General features: G+C 25.7%; 1 protein-coding gene across 2 annotated transcripts in view; it reads left to right on the top strand.

The window, feature by feature from the left end:
* Window positions 1–18,245, top strand: part of LOC127290940 (ubiquitin carboxyl-terminal hydrolase 48-like) — a 152,184-nt gene that overhangs the window by 71,516 nt on the left and 62,423 nt on the right. For both annotated transcript variants that reach the window (XM_051319782.1, XM_051319784.1), the window contains exons 14-16: window positions 258–385; window positions 2,019–2,120; window positions 17,678–17,803. In XM_051319782.1, coding sequence (XP_051175739.1) covers window positions 258–385; window positions 2,019–2,120; window positions 17,678–17,803 — 356 coding nt within the window. The remainder of the gene's footprint in view (window positions 1–257; window positions 386–2,018; window positions 2,121–17,677; window positions 17,804–18,245) is intronic.

Below are 18,245 nucleotides of genomic sequence, written 5' to 3'. Positions count from 1 at the left end.
AAATACAAATTAGGTTATGGCAAAATATTAAGCCAAGTAAAAATTAGGCTAAACACATATTGGGTTATGGCCAAATATTAAGCTAAGTAAAAATTAGGCCAAATATTAAGCCAAATAAAAAATTTGACTGATTTTTAATTTTTATTTTCAAATTTTATAGTTGTAGTGTTAAAATATAATATATAAAATAAAATAAAATAAAAAATATTATTTTCTAATAAATAATGTAAAACAAAATTTTTTATTTTTTGTTTCAGTCGTATGCATGGATTGTTTATGTGAAAGATTAGAAGTAGAACGAATGGCGAGCCTTACTTATGATAGAGCAACAATATACATAAAATGTATCGAAGATGCAGAACCTATTAAAACATCAAACAATGATGTAAGTAAAAATATTTTTTTTTTAAATTTAAAAAAAAATAATTTTTTAACTTTTGTAGTTTTTTTTTTTTTTACTTTTGTCTCTCAAGAGTTATTTTTTTTAAACTTTTCTTCTAATTAAAAAAAAATTAAAAAAAAGAAATTTTAATAAAAAAACAAAAATTTTTTTAAATAAAAAAAATAACTTTTTAAAAATTAAATTAATAAAGAAAATAAAAAAAAAATTAAATATAAAAATTCGACAAAGAAAGAAGGGGGTAAATTGTTTAACGTAGCTTCTTTAAAAAATTCCTCCTGAAAAAAAGTGATTTTTTTTTTTTTTTTTTTTTTTTTGAAAGTAAATAAATGGAAGAGTCGTTTGGGAAATTGCAGTTTGCTCTCCTTTTATGTAATTCCATAGTGGATGTTTTATGATTCAGTTTTACGATTTAGAAGCTAATAATTTTGAAATTGGCAATACCTCCAAGTCCTTTAAGTCCTTTTAGTGTTTGGTAATAATTGAAATTTTTGATTCGTGAAAAGACAAGGCGTTACATTATTTTTTTTTTATTTACTTATTTCTTTTTTTTTTGTTCTTTTTTTTAATGAAAAATTCACGACAACCTTTCATTAAAAAAAAAAAAAAACAGTAAAAAAAAAAAAAAACAGAGAGTTAAAACATTTTAAGAGTCACTATACACTAAAATTATAGTGGTTCTTCATTTGTCCTCCAAAGTGTATAATAATTGTATTTATTCATTTTACTTTAACGAGATTCTTGTTTCGTTAGGGGTTTCAAAAAAAAAATTTTTTTCCATTCACTTGATTTATTTTTCATTTAATATTAATTAATTATTAATTTATTAGTATTAATTTTTTATTAATTTAGTTTCATTATTATTATTTTATTATTATTATTATTATTATTATTATTATTATTATTATTATTATTATTATAAATTTTTGGTAATTTTTTTAATTTAAAATTTTGTTAAAATTAATTATTTAAAAATTAATACAATGAAAAAGTTGTTTACCTAGAACAACGATAAGTTTCATTCGAACAGCGATAGTGTTTTACTAAAATAGGGAAATTTTTTGCTATTCTAGAGAAACATCGCTGTTTCAGATAAATATTTTTTTTCCATGATAATATTAAAATATAATATATATATATTTGTAATATTAATACTACCTTGACCTAAAACAAAATATTCTTGAAAATATAGAGGAAAATTCCTCATTGAAAAAATCCTCTTGAATCAAGAATATTATTCTCAAATTGTAGAGTATTTTCCTTTTTATATTACTCTTACTATCAAATCGTATAGAGTATTTTCCTCTTATATTTAGAGGAATATTTTTTAAATAGAAAATAATCCTCTTAAAATAAGAGGAAACCTTTTTTTTTTGCATGATATTTTATAGAGGAAAATATTCATTAAAATAAGAAGAGAAATCCTCTTAAATCAAGAATATATATATATATATTTTTTTTTTGGTTAATATTAATATTAATTATATTTTATTATATATAAATTATTCTATTTAATATTTAATTATTCTATTTAATATTTAATTATTATATTTAATATTATATTATTATATTTTATTTAATATATTAAATATTTAATTATTTAATATTTCCCAAATAGTGTTCAACGAGGAAGCGACCAACGAGAACGAGACGAAATATTCAGGGTTCACACGAGTTTAAAGTGTCTTCGGAACTTACGCTAAAGGAACTGAAAGTTATGGTGAGTGTTGTTTCTTTTTTTTTCCTCTAATTATAAAACTATTTTTTTTCAATTAGATACTTTTATCCTTTTTTTTATAAACGTAAAGAGTAGAAAATTAAAAAAAAAAAAATGTTACAAATTTTGTTGTTAAAAATATATTTTTATATTACATGCGAACGGAAAAAAAAAATCTTTATCTTGAACAGAGATATAGAAGTTTCACTGAAACAGCGATATATTTTTACTAAAACAGCAAATAGTTTTTGCTATTCTAGAGAAACATATCACTGTTTCAGAGATAAAAAATTTTTTTTCTCCATTATAATAATAATGTATCATTTTTTTGCCACCGAAAAAAAAATATTCTTGAAAATAGAGGAAAATTTACATTTGCGAAAATTCCTCTTGAATTGAGGAATATATTACTCTTAATCAGGGACTAGAGTATTTTAATATTATTTTTAAAGAGGAATATTCTTAAGTATAATAATAATAATAATAATACTCTTAAAGCAAGGGGAAATTTTTAAAATATAGAATAATCCTCTTAAAACAAGAGGAAAAAAATTTTTTTAAATAAATTCTTTATTTAAAAAAAATTTTTTTCCTCTTGTTTTAAGAGGATATTTTCTTAAAATAAGGGGTCAATTTTTAAATAAACAATAATTCTCTTAAAACAAGAGAAAAAATATTCTTAAATATTATTAATCGTAATATTACTCTTAATCGGATAGTATTTTTTTCTTATATTTTCAAGAGGATTATTTTAAACTATAGTATAATCTTAATACAAAAGGAGAAATTTTTAATATAAAATAATTTTCTTAAAAGAAGAGTTTTTTAAATAGAGAAAATATTCCTCTTAAAATCGAGAGGAGTATATTATTAAATATTCTTAATCGAAATAATACTCTTAATTGGAGATTATTTTCCTCTTATTGTAAGAGGAAAATATTTTTCAATTTTGTCAAATTCTCTTTGAAATAAGAGATATAATTTTTAAATATAGAATAATCCTCTTAAAACAAGAGGAATTTTTTTTTTTTTTTAATAATTCTCTTAAAACAAGAGGAAATATTCTTAAATATTATTAATCGGAATATTACTCTTAATTGGAAAGTATTTTTCTCTTATATTTTTAAGAGGAATTTTTTTAAACTATAGAACAAATCCTCTTAATACAAGAGGAGAAATTTTTAATATAGAATAATCCTCTTAAAATAAGAGACATAATTTTTAAATAGTGAATAATCCACTTATAACGAGAGGAGTGTTTTTAAATATTCTTAATTGGAATAATACTCTTAATCTGAGAGTATTTTTCTCTTATTGTAAGAGGAATATTTTTCAATTTAGTCAAATCCTCTTTTAAACAAGAGACATAATTTTTAAATAGTGAATAATTTATAACGAGAGGAGTATTCTTAAATATTCTTAATCGAAATAATACTCTCAATCTGAGATTACTTTCCTCTTATTGTAAGAGGAATATTTTTCAATAGAGTACACAGTCCTCTTAAAAAAAGAGAAAAAAAAAATTGTGAATAATCCTTTTTTTAAATGAGAGGAAATTTTTTAATTAGAGACTAATACATTCATGAAATAAAAGTGAAATTTTTAAATATAAAGAATAATCCTCTTTAAATAAGAAGAATTTTTTTTTTTTTTTTTTTTTTTTGAGTAATATTTTAAAGGGAAAATATATGTCATTAAAATAAGAGGAATTATCTTAAATCAAGAATATATATTTTTATTTTCGCTGTGCGTTGCAAATAAAAAAAATTCTCAATTTGGAAATTATTTCTGAAAATTGAAGACTAACAAACGAGAATTTTCAATATTGTTCGTTTTTTCCTCTTGTTTTTTTTTTCTTTTTTTTTTGTTTTTTTTAATGATTTTTTGTTTTTTTTCTCCTCCTTTTTAATATTCTTTCGTTGAGAGCTATGGAGAGTGTGAAATCCTTTCTTCAAAGTGGAATTCTGAGTACACTTGCGGGGCATTGTTTTCTCGAAGAATAAAGCAATCTACTTGAGGCTGAAAATTAAGTTGAAAAGGAAGAGAGAGAGAGAGAGAGAGAGAGAGAGAGAGAGAGAGAAACTGAACCAAGTAGTAAACGTAAAGGATAGTTATGGCTGGTTAGCATATATGCGAGCCCGGGAGTGTGCTTAAACTATTAAGCGTATTTATATTGCGAGGCCGGGACCATCTCGCGGGGCCACTCACAAAAAATTCGAAAGAGCATAAACCTCGCACTAATAACAGGCCTCAAAAACTCTACTTCAGTGAACAACTCGACTTCTCTTCTGCATCACCACTTTTAGTCCTTTTCTCTCTCTCTCTCTCTCTCTCTCTCTCTCTCTCTCTCTCTCTCTTTTACTCATTCTGTTGCTCATCGACTTTAAAATTATTATTCTCCATCCTTTAGGGTTATTCGACCTCGCGAGATTTTTCTTCTCCTCTCAACTATAGCCGCGGCTCGACCCTTTTTAATATATCCGCTCCGCGAGAAAGGCACTGCACCGTCAATGGGGAGTTGCTCCAGTCTCTCTCTCTCTCTCTCTCTCACTGTCTCTCCTTCCCTTTTCTCTCTTTCTGTTTATTTCTCTCTTTTATCCTTGTTCCGTGTGTCTCTTTTTTGCCTCTTTCATCTTTGTCCATTTACTCTTCCTCTATTTCTATTTCTATATATTTTCGTTTTGCTAATTTTTCATAGAAATTTTTTTTTTTTTTTTTTTTTTTTTTTTTTTTTTTTTTTTTTTTTTTTTTTTTTTTTTTTTTTTTTTTTACCTGGAACAGCGATAAGTTTCACTGAAATAGCGATATGTATTCACTAAAATAGGGAAAGTTTTCGCTATTGTAGAGATTCTACCTCGACTCTAAACATTAAACCTACTTGATTGTACCTTAAACCTATATAAATATATATATCCAATTGGCTCTAGTTTTCGAGTAACAAGAGTTTTAAAGTGCAAAAAAAAAACGCGTTTTTGGCCTTTTTTTGCACAGCTGTGAAACAAAAACGTGAGGGAATTAAATGTTCTATACATAGCACAGAAAAAACTTGGATTCATTTTTGTTGCAACTCATTTTCTTTTGGGTATCGAAATGAGTATGGGACAAACTTCATGTTATTCAAAATGATATTGGCTGGAATTTCAGATTTCTAAGTTGGCATCATAAGCAGAGTAATTTTGTATTTCAATTATTGTTTCTAATATTTCAACAACACCAGAAAGATTATTTTGACCAGTACGAATATTTAGAAGTTTTTAAATAAAAATTATTTATTATTATTTACGTAGATAATAATTAATTTCATAAGTTTTTAAATTTACCGCTATTATTTAAGTTGGCAGTACCGTTCCTGTTGTCAAAACACATGTTTTCATTTTTCTAACCTAAAAACATATTTCCTTTATTATTTTATTACGCGATTACAAGCAATTTTTAATCAAATATATTAAGTCTAGCGTGTTATTTACTTCTTTGTAATTATTATATTTCATGTTTTTGTGCAAAATTATTCGTTATTTCACAATATTTTTCCATTTTTCTTTTTCTCAAAATGAAATTTGCCTGTTTCATTTTGATACTTTTACCTTAGAACTCGAAATGAGACAACCAGTTTCATTTTTGTTGCGAATCAAATTGAGTATAGAATCTATACTCAATTTGAATTCAGGTTTTTTCTGTGAGGATGAAATGAAAGCTTAAACATTGCTTTTTAATATCAAAAATCAAACAACTTCGTTTTGAACAATTAAAACAATTTAGAACAGGTTTTTGACACACAGTGTGTGGGAAATATGACAATAAAATACATATAAAAAAGACAGCAAAAATTTATCATTACATCGAGCTACTTAAAATAACCAAAAAGCTTGCGAAATAAACTTTCAGAAGTTTACCACTGCAAGCTTGTAATTTAAAAATTTTTTTTTTTTTTTGTAAACGTATACATTGAGCACAATTTTCTGTGAGATAAAACTACTCTCTAAATGTGAATTAGTCAAAATTTTACTAATTGTATTAGTAACACCATATTTTACTATTGAATTAGTTGTTTCATTATTTTCTACTAAAAAAAATAGTCACTTTTCATTACTGAATTAATTAGTAGTGCTTTTTCTACTAAAAAAATAGTCACTTTTAATGACTAAATGAATTGTAGAGATTTTCTTCTAATTTGTTAATTATGATATGTGCATAGATCAAAATAAGCAAAAATAGCTTAATTGAAAATTTTTTAATTTATTATACAACATTTTTCTGTTCCAACCAAAGAAAAATCAATTTAACAAATGCACAAGTAATTATTTTCTATTAAGTAATTATAAAAAAAATATTTATTTTTCTTTATGTCGGAGACATAACAGTTAGGTTTTGTAGGTTATGTTTATCAAAATTGACATATAATTAATTTAGTAATATAATATTAAGGGGACTTTCTGGTTTAGAATTGACAAAAAAGGAAGGTTTTAAAACTTTTATTGTAAGAACAGTATTAAAGAAATTGTAAAAACTATTTTTGGACATTGTAGCACATTGCGTAGAGAAAATTTAAAAAATATGTTTGAGTGTATTTAGTTCAATTTCATAGCTGTAGGTGGCGTCTTCCAAAAGATACCTTTTTTTTTTTTGGTACGTTAGATTCCAGGCAACCTGTAATACATAAATTCAAGTTCCAAACGGGAATCTCTTCATAAGGATTTATTCTTGTGCCTAAACCTCAAAAACGATTTTTTTTAAAGGTTTTTTTTTATTTTTTATGTACATTTTTCTCAAAAACTCACAAAAACGCCGTGTTTTTGGGTCAATTTACCTCCATATAAAAACACAGGGGGTAGAAATATGAGTTTTTAGAGGTTTAGGCACCAGTTTTTTAAATAAAGAATCGAAAAATTTGTGGGATTTTAAAATCGGTTCTGTAGATTTCGAGAAAAGCTCTGTACCAGTTTGAAAAATGAGTTTTCGAGAAAAACGCGTTCAAAGTTTTTATAACATAATTCATTGAGTCATGAATATCAAACAACTTTTTATTACAACAGAACTTCGTATCCCGCTGTTTTTGGGGTCGCTGATTACGAATTTGATGTCCGTTTTTGAAAATTCAAAATGGCGGATTTTCAACTAAATTTAATTAATTTCTTAATCTTTGTCCGCCATATTGGATCCGCCATTTTGTATTTTCAAAAACTGACATCAAATTGGTAATCAGCGACCCCAAAAACCCTCGAGTAACATGTTTCAAGCTAATATCAATAAAAGAGGAACAGCAAATATGTAAATAAGATAACTGTAGATTGTTGTTGAAATACATACCGTCACAAATATTGTTATAACTTTTGTTTTTGTAAATATTTTTTTTAAAAAACGTTTTGGGACAGTAATTCTATGATACTCTAGAACATTTTTAAGCAAAAAAAAAAAAAAAAAAAAATATCGATTTTTTTGAAATTCTAAACCAGAAAGTCCCCTTAATAATGATGATATTGATATTTTGATCAAATTGAATGTGTTCAAACTCAGTTCTTCAAATGTTTGTATAGATGGCCAAAAAACATTCCAAACTATTGTTATTATGTTAATGTTAATTAATTTAATTAACAAATTTAAATCAATATTGGCACATTTATAATGACTCTAATTACAAATTTATATAATAATTAAATTTGTATAGAAAACAAATCGACTTTACCTTATTTATTAGCGATTTGACATAACGAGTTTATATCAATTTGCTTATAAGAGACATATTGTAACGAATTTTTATAACCTCCTTTGGTTGAGCGCGTCAAGGCGCAGCTCCCAAGGTAAAAGACAAGGTAATATATAGGTTCAAATCCTAAGTGACATCTCCCACCAGTAATTATCGCAGAATAATTTCGAAAATGAAATAAATAGATTTTTTTTTTTTTATTGATTCACGTTATTTAAACTATATAAACACAGAAAAAACCTGAATTCAAATTGAGTATAGATTCTATACTCAATTTGATTCGCAACAAAAATGAAACTGGTTGTCTCATTTCGAGTTCTAAGGTAAAAGTATCAAAATGAAACAGGCAAGTTTCATTTTGAGAAAAAGAAAAATGGAAAAATATTGTGAAATAACGAATAATTTTGCACAAAAACATGAAATATAATAATTACAAAGAAGTAAATAACACGCTAGACTTAATATATTTGATTAAAAATTGCTTGTAATCGCGTAATAAAATAATAAAGGAAATATGTTTTTAGGTTAGAAAAATGAAAACATGTGTTTTGACAACAGGAACGGTACTGCCAACTTAAATAATAGCGGTAAATTTAAAAACTTTTGAAATTAATTATTATCTACGTAAATAATAATAAATAATTTTTATTTAAAAACTTCTAAATATTCGTACTGGTCAAAATAATCTTTCTGGTGTTGTTGAAATATTAGAAACAATAATTGAAATACAAAATTACTCTGCTTATGATGCCAACTTAGAAATCTAAAATTCCAGCCAATATCATTTTGAATAACATGAAGTTTGTCCCATACTCATTTCGATACCCAAAAGAAAATGAGTTGCAACAAAAATGAGTCCAAGTTTTTTCTGTGAAAACAAAATATAATTGTTTCCTATTTTTTAAGCAATAATTTTTGTCTATTTTCAAAATAAATATATACGTCTACATTACCTACTTTATCTACCTATATATGTATACCTATCTAGAAACTGAAACTACTAATTCATTTAGTGGTAGATTAGTTACAGATTGAATTAGTAACTTTTGACTAATTCACAGTAAACAAATCCGCCCTATTTGAATTAGTCAAAAATGACTGTGAATTAGTCAAAAATGACTAATTCAGATTTGGAGAGTATAAATTGCGCATAGCCTTAAGTGCAATACAATTCTGTACAGCACAATGTACAAAGCTTTGCAAGCTTACGTTGCATAAGCTTTTCGTGCAAATGTATACTATAGTGGTAAAATTTTGCTAATTGTATAAAAAGCTTGTAGGTGAAGTGAAGTGAAGTGGAGTTTTTCAAAATGACGGATGCAATGTGATGGACGTATTTTTAAAAGTTATTAACAAAAAAAATCCAACGCACTTCTTGCAGAACCTCAAGGGTGGTGTGGAAGGCCGTTAGACATAAAAAAAATAAACTTTTATTGCTGTTATACTTTTAACTTATTTTAATTTGTTTAATTTAAATTAGTTTCAATCGATTGTTAACGATTATTAAAAATTGATCTGCAACATTGGATTTAAGACTCAATTTTTGAAAACTAATACCAAATTCGTAATCAGCGACCCCGAAAACCCCCCAGTGATTATTTTCAAGCGAATCCGAACAATTTTGATTTTTTTTGTCCGCCATATTGGATCCGACATTTTGAATTTTGAGAAACTAATATCGGATTCGTAATCAGCGACCCCGAAAACCCCCGAGTGACAATTTTCAAGCGAATCCGAACAATTTTGATTTTTTCGTCCGCCATATTAGATCCGCCATTTTGAATTTTGAAAAACTAATATCGGATTCGTAATCAGCGACCCCGAAAACCCCCGAGTGACAATTTTCAAGCGAATCCGAACAATTTTGATTTTTTCGTCCGCCATATTGGATCCGCCATTTTGAATTTTCAAAAACTAACACCGGATTCGTATTCAGCGACCCCAAAAACCCCCGAGTAACCAGTTTCAAGCGAATCTAAAATGTTTTAAAAATTCGTCATTTTTCATAATTATTTATATTTTTTTCTGAACAATATAAATTTTTAAACAAAATGTGAGTTCCGTTTTTTGAAAGCTCTATCCTTCCTGAAAAAAATGCACCAAGTTTGAATAAAAAATATTTAATCTGTTAAGAGTTCTGGAGGTTTTTGTAGGTGGGACATATATGTCCCATGGGCACGAAAGGGTTAAGGGTGATTCTCTCAAAAAGGACAAATTACGCTTTTAATATATTTTGTTAAAAAATATGAAAATTAATTGAAATTATTTAAAATTCTGTCAGCCATACGTTAGGATTTATAACAATTTTCAATCGTACCACTAAAGAAAATTTTAAAAAAAGGTAAAATAACTGAAATATTGAATAAAAACTGATGTTACGGAATGGAGTTACGAAATGGAGTTTTAACATTAGTTTTCATTCAATAATTCAGTTGTTTGCAATTTTTTTGAAATTTTCTTTAGTGATCCCATAAAAATTTGTTGAATTTTATCGTATGGCTGAGAGAATGTTTATTAATTGAAATTAATGTTATTATTTTTTAACAAAAACCTCGTCCAAAATTGTGCACAAATAATTTGTTCTTTTTAAGAGAATCACCCTTAAATCATCTACTATAAAATTTTTTGATATTGAATCATAAAAAGCAATGTTTAAACTTTCATTTCATCCTATATATGTATACAGAAAAAAGCTGGTGTTATTTTTGTTGCGGGTAATTTTCTCCAATGCTAAAACCCATAAGATTTAATCCAGATTTAGGGTAAAATTTGTTGCGTGTTATTTTAACACCAATTCTTGTGTTAAAATAACATTTTGTTTTTCCTGGTGATAGAACATTTAATTCCCTCATGTTTTTGTTTCATAGCTATGCGAAAAAGGCCAAAAACGCCTTTTTTTTTTGCACTTTAAAACTCTTGTTGCTCGAAAACTATAGAGCCAATTGAATATTTTCAAGATCAGATTCGGATTCTATGGCAAAAATCCTATAGAAATTGACTGTAACATTTTAGTCAAAAAAATTTTGTCGCCTTGTGTTATCTCTCTGTTACAGTTAAAGCTTTCTTTTCGCGTATATACAATAAACTACAAAATTGCCAGTACTCGGCCAGTACTGAACCAGTACTGAACTAGTAGTGGTTACTAATACTGGTGCCAAATCTGGTAGCCAATACTAGTAAAGTGTTATCATCCCAAAGTTTTACGCCAATACTGGCTGCCAGTACTGCGCCAGTATTTGTCAGTACTGCGCCAGTACTGTGCCATTAGTAAATTTTTGATTGGGTAGTTGTATACTTTAACTATACATATTTACGTAAAATCAACTATTATACTTATTAACTTCTTAAAAATAGTTACAATTAACTATATATATACATGAACATGTTTAGATTTAACTAAAAAAGTAGTTATTTTCACTACTTTCTATAGTCAACTATCCAATGGTAGTTGAATTTCTCGGCAACATTTTTTTCAGTGTATACAAATTAAAATAGAAAACAAAATAAAATTACAACTAAAATTTCTTTTTTTGAAAAAAAGTTTTCGAAATTTTTAACACTTGGCCGGAACTTTTTCTAAGTATTTCTAAATATGTTTCTCTTTTTTTTGCAATCTCTCTCTCTCTCCCTCTCTCTCTCTCTCTCCCTCTCGTAAAAAGCAGAGATCCGTAACAAAGTGGTTTTCTAAAAATGACAAACGACTTCCGACCGGTCAAAAAGCGTCAGCGCGCTAGCTTCGAAAGAAACAATAATTTAATGATGGGTTTCGCACGAGCAAAGATCACACAGATCGAGAATCGAAAGAATATATATATTTAAACATTTTCTCTCTTTCTATTTCTCAAGTAATTGTTCTTTTCTTGAGCCATTTACACAAGCAAAATGATGAAAGCACCTGAAGAAGTGCATCTCAATTTACATAAAAGAGGCTGATTACAAAGTGGCCGCATTATAAAGGTATATATATATAGAGAGCGTCAAGCAGCTATATAGCCCCGCAAAACTTGGTACATTGAACAAAGTCAGGTGCTGGCTCCTCAAGTTGAGGTCGGATACCGATAATGTGGCCCTTAAAAGTATATAGTGACGATGGTTGGGGGAGCTCCAGTTTTCGCGGATTATCGGCAAGGGGAAAAGAATGGTTAAAAAAAATTTGAAAAAAAGAGAGAGAGAGAGAGAGAGAGAGAGAGGCACGACAAAAGCGAGAGACTCTTCTTCTTCTTCTTGAATTCTCCTGGCGATGCTTGAGCCGTGAGCTTGCGTCTGGTAATTGCTTAATTTGTGGAAGCATGTCGGTGTTGCTTAAGTGTGACCTAAAGTTGTATTGGTGTAAACGCATTCAGTTTCGTTTTACGAGCAAGGAACGCTTCGAGGCGCGCAAGTGCTACCTCAAGAGAGAGAGAGAGAGAGAGAAAGAGCCAAACAACAAAATATAACCTTGTTCGATTATCACTTTCGAAAAATATAATCTATTTATTTTACCTTTGCCGATTTGGCATTTTTTTTTTTTTTTTTTTTTTTAAAAAAAGTTTATTTTCAAAATTACTTTTTTTTGCTATGCAATGAGGGGATTTTTTTTTTATTATTTCCTTGCAAAAAGAATTAATGTTTGCGATTTGGAAGAATTTTTTCAAAGAATATATACTAATTTTTTTATTATTTTTTTCAGAATGTTTGTTTTTTTTGTTATTTTCAGAGAAGAAAAAGGATTTTTGGAAAACCTCAAAAGACACAAAAAAAAAATAGTAAAATAAGAAAATAATTAAGTTTTGAAAAACAAAATTTTTTTTTTGAAAAAATTAATTTAAAAAAAAAGAAAAGGTATTTTTAGAAAACCTCAAAAGACAAAAAATAGTAAAATATAAGAGAAAAATTAATTATTGAATTTTTTTTTTTTTTTTAATGTTAGTCTTAGATGAAATTGGTTTGGTTTTTTTTTTAAATGTATATGACGAATTCAAGTTTTTGTTAAATAATTTCTACTGACTTTCAAGTTTTGTTTCTTTAAAGTTTAAGTCAATTTTTGGTTATTTGGTTATTTTTACTTTTTGTTTAGAGAAAATTTAGGTTTTTGTTCTAATTTTTTTTTTTTTTTTGTAAATAAACAGTAGGTATTTTAAGTTTTGGTTTCATTAATATTTTAGATTCAATTTTAAATTTTGGTTGCTTTTTTGTTTAGGTTAATTTAAATTTTTCGTTAATTTTAATTTTTTTGGTTTAGTTTAGATGTTAGCAAATTTTAGTTATTGTTCAATTAGATTTACTGAAGGTTTACGGTTTTTTTTTTTTTGGTTTATAGAAAGTTTAGGTTTATGTTGTAATTTTTTTTTTTGGTTTATATAAATTTAGGTTTTTGTTTTAATATTTTTTTTCTGCTAATAAACAGTATATCTTTTAGTTTTGGTTTCAATAAATATTTTAGGTTCAATTTTAAAGTTGGTTTCTTTTAATTTTAGGTTAATTTAATTTTTTTTGTTTTTTGCTAAATTTACGTTAATTTTAATTAGTTTTTTTTTTAAATTTTTTGGTTTGGTTTTAATTTCAGTTTCAGTTGTTAGCAAATTTTGGTTATTGTTTATTTAGATTTGCTTAATGTTTACGTTAGTTTCAAATTTTTGTTTATTTTACTTTGTAGTCACTTCCAAGTTTTGTTTAAGTATTGGTTCCAGTTTTGATTGCTACCAAGTTTTGGTTTTTAGGTTTTAATTGCAAATTTGGTTTTTTTTCTGAATTTTTTGTTTTTAATTTGGTTCTTTTATTTTTTTTTTTGTTATATTTTGGTTTAAAGTTTCAGTTGCTACCAAATTCTTAGTCGCTTTCAAATTTGGTTTCTTTAAACTATTGGTTAAATTTTTGGTTGCCGCAAAGTTTCGTTTTTAGGTTTTAATTTGGTTCTATCATTTTTTTTTTTTTTTGCTTTTCTTTTTGGTTGTTTATTTGGTTTTTGTTCAAATTTTAGTAGGGCTTTTAAGTTTTAATTTTTATTAAAACTTTGAGAGTTCAATTTAAAAATTTGGTTGTTTTTAAGTTTTAGATTAAATTCATTTTTTTTTTTGTTTTGGTTGCTTCAGAAGTTTTTGATCGAATTTAACAGTTTTTGTTACTATATAAATAGATAAAAATTCAAGTATTATAGTTATACTTTTAAAAGTTAAATTTCATTTTTTGCTTGCAATAAACTTTTAAGAAAAATTCAAATTTCAGTTACTTGTACTTTAATGGTTAAATACTTAAAATTTTAAGTGAAAAATTTCAGTTACTTGTACTTTTATGGTTAAATACTTAAAATTTTAAGTGAAAAATTTCAGTTTTGTTTTTGTTATAAAGTTTATGTTTTAAAATTTAAATTTTTCTAAAAATATTAAAATCAAAGAAAAGAAAAAAAAAAAAAAAAAAAAAAACAATTTCTCAATATTCATATCGTAAACTACAATAAATTTTCAATATAATTATTATTTAATATAGTAAATTTCCGTTCTGATTTCTCAATATTTCGTATATATATATACACGCAGAGAGGAAGAAATAAAATTCGCGCGCGCACTCAAACTTTCGAGATATTATTTCTGTTTCTCTATTTTTTTTTTTTTTTTTTTTTCTTCACCTTAAAGTATATATTATAACGCGGTATATAATAATAATTCCCGCGTTCGAAAAATAGCGATTACGTGCGCGCAAAAGGCAAATCGAGTGCGGAATGTCGTAGAAAGCAATAATATTTACAATCGTTTCTAGTATTGAGTAATTTTGCGTCAAGTTAATATTATTATTATTATAGAACATCGAGGTGAGGACAAATAATAATAATAATAATAATAATAATAATAATAATAATAGGCGCAAATAACTAAATACTCAGGTTGTCTTTGTCCCTGTTTTCTATTTGATATGACATAGAATATACGAGAACAACTGTTACCAATCGACCATGAAATTTCACGTATTTTATATTATATTTATACAAATTTTTTTTCCTTTTTGTTTCTTTTTTTTTTTTTTTTTTTTTTTTTAATCAGTCTTCGAAACTGCAATCGATTTGTGAACACTAGGGAAAAAAAGACAGAGAGAGAGAGAGAGGGAGGGGGGGGGGAGGTGGGTTAGGGGGACAGAAAAAAAAAAATTGGCTAAACATGATAGTTGAGCAAACGTTTCGCGCGTAATAACTCATGCTACTTTAATAACGGCTCGGATGTTTCGTTCCGCTCTTAAGAAGAAAAGAAACATTTTCCAAGTAGTCATCGATAATGAACACCTCTCTCGATATAACGGTTTTCGTTATATTTTTCTTAAAGGCCATACACATACAAGTCTTGACCAAGGATCGTTCGATTTTAATAGTCGGTACTAAATATTATGACTGTGCCCCATTCTATGCTTTTCTTCAAGAATAATAATAATAAAAAAAGAAAAAAAAAATTTCTCTATTCATAAATATATACGAAGGTCGTGATTTTTTTTTCTCATTTCCGGATGTATTTAAAGTTTTGTGTATTAATATTTTGAAATTTTTTTTTTTTTTTTGAAATTTTCCAAATTCATTTTTTGATAATGGAATTGCAAAATTTTTGTTTTGGATCAAGTTTTGATATCAAATTTTGGTTATTCTTCAATTTAAGGTTTTTGTTTAAGGTTATCTTTAATTTTTGGTTGCTATCAATTTCTAATCACTTCCATGTTTGATTTTGTATTATTTGTTTGGTTGCTACCAATTTTTGTTGTTGGTTCAAATTTTGATTGATAGTTTTTTGGTAATTTTTAATTAGGATTTGTTTTATTTATTTTTTTTTTTTGGTTTTCTTTGGTTTAAGTTTTGGTTATTATTGTTCAAGGTTTGCTTGCTAATTGGTTTCTTTTTTTTTGGTATTGTTTCAAAAATTGATTTTTTTTCTAAATTTTTGTTATTTTTAATTTGTATTTTTATTTTGTTTGTTTTGCATCAAGTTATGATTTTTATCAAGTTTTGGTTGTTATCAAATTTTGGTTTTTTTTTCTAAAACAAATATTCGTTATTCTTTATTTAGATTTGCGTGAGGTTCCGTTTTTTAAAATGGTTGGTTTACTTTGATTACTGTCAAGTTCAAAAAGTTTAGTTTCAAATTTTAGTTTTGTTTTGGTTTAAGTTGTAGTTGCTACGTAATTTGGTTTTTTTTTTGGTTTCGACTCAAACTTTGGTTCTTTCTATAAATTTTGGTTATTTTTAATTTGCTTTTGTTTTGGTTGTTTATTTTTTTGGGATTTATTTCAAGTTTTAGTTATTATTATTTTTTTAAAGTTTGCTTAAGGTTTAAATATTTTTTTCAAATTTTGTTTTGCTACCAATTTCTAGTCGCTTTTAAATTTGGTTATACTTTACTCTATTTGCTCAATTTTTGATTTCAGCCAAATTTCGTTTTTAGGTTTTTTTTATTCAAAAATTAGGTTTTTTTTCTAAATTTTGCTTATTTTTAATTTAGTTCTTTTATTTTTTTTGGTTAAATTTTGGTTTTTGGTTCAAGTTTCGGTTGCTACCAATTTCTAGTCGCTTTTTTATTTGGTTATACTTTACACTATTGGTTCAATTTTTCATTGATTTTTTTGGGTTAAAGTTTGGTTTTTTTCGTTTTTGGTTAAAGTTTTGGTTGCAACCAATTTCTAGTCCCTTTCAAATTTGGTTATACTTTACACTATTGGTTCAATTTTTGATTGCAACCAAATTTCGTTTTTAGGTTTTTTTTTATTAAAAAATTTGGTTTTTTTTCTAAATTTCGCTTATTTTTAATTTAGTTCTTTTATTTTTTTTGGTTAAATTTTGGTTTTTGGTTCAAGTTTCGGTTGCTATCAATTTCTAGTCGCTTCCAAATTTGGTTATACTTTACACTATTGGTTTAATTTTTCATTGATTTTTTAATTTTTTTTGGTTAAATTTTGGTTTTTGGTTCAAGTTTCGGTTGCAACCAATTTCTAGTCGCTTTCAAATTTGGTTATATACTTTATACTATTGGTTCAATTTTTGATTGATACCAAATTTCGTTTTTAGGTTTTTTGATTAAAAAATTTGGTTTTTTTCGAAATTTCGCTTATTTTTAATTTGGTTTTTTATTTTATTTTTTTTTTTGTTTAAATTTTGGTTGTTTGGTTTTGGTTCAAATATTGGTTATTTTTCTCTTGAGGTTTGCATAAAGTTTACGTTATTTTACCAGGTAATTTTACCAGGTCACACGCGTGGAGAGATCAATGTCGTTGTAATAACAATGTACCGCGTCTAAATCTCGACGAGTTGAAATATATATATATATATATATATATATATATATATATTTATATAAAAACTTGTTAGACTGACAGCTTTTTACATCTCTAGGATTGCAAGCGCGGACATTGCCAGACTGACAATTTACATTGTGAACGAACACGTGCAAGTATAAACTCTCCAACAAGTTTTTATCAAATCAAGCAAGCCAAAGACTATATACTTCGGGACATTATTAATTTTTCAGATTTAAGAGAAATTCCTTTTCGTTTTCGCGGAGACAACAACAACAAGAGACAGAATTAATAATGAGATTTTTATTTATTTTAAATGCAATCAATCAAAATTTATTTCATTTTTCTTTTCTTATTATTGAATGTTTATATTTTTAAGTTTTAAAATTTATTGTCGTATATTTTAATTAATTAAAAATTATTTTATAAATTTAGTTTTAATAATAATAATAATAATAATAATAATAATAATAATAATAATAATTTTAAATATTTTGAAATATTTATTTTTAATAATAATAATTTTTAATATTTTCCAAAAAATTATTTTATAATAATCTATATAACAAAATTAGAAAATATAGTTTCAAAAAAAAATTTATTTTTTTTTAAGGTGATGCCAATTTTTGGAGCAGGACCATTTGATCAACATTTAATGTTAGACGGTCACGAGTTACAAAATGACTCGGAAACACTTAGTTCTTTGGGCATCTTCCCTGAAACTCTGCTCACCTTAAAGGTAAGAAGAAAAAAAATTACATTAGATAATGTTAATTTTCTATTTTTAGATTATTTTTTTTTTAAATTAATTTTAAATTTTACATATGACTTTTAAGAAACTTCTATTATTATTATTATTATTATTATTATTATTATTATTATTAATAATAATAATAGTAATAATAATAATAATAATAAAGTTCCGTTAATTAAGAATGAAAACAGTTATAATTGCACATTTATCGCTTTTATGCAACAGCGAAATAAATTTATTACTTTTTGTAATCATAATTATTTTTTTTTTTTATCTTTTTAATAGAGTTAAAATTTACAATTTTCAGTTTTTTCGAAAAAAAATATTTAAAAAATTTTTCTTTATTTTTGGTTTATTTCTAATTTATTAACAATTATTTTTATTGGTTCAATATTGGTTTATTACTTATTTAATATTGGTTATTGGT

Source organism: Leptopilina boulardi, unplaced genomic scaffold (genome assembly GCF_019393585.1).
Source record: "Leptopilina boulardi isolate dan_hultmark-lab unplaced genomic scaffold, ZJU_Lbou_2.1 LbouV2_97, whole genome shotgun sequence".
In the NCBI taxonomy this organism is placed as follows: domain Eukaryota; kingdom Metazoa; phylum Arthropoda; class Insecta; order Hymenoptera; family Figitidae; genus Leptopilina; species Leptopilina boulardi.
The sequence above is the reverse complement of the archived record's forward strand: the minus strand, read 5'-3'. Positions and strand labels throughout refer to the sequence as shown.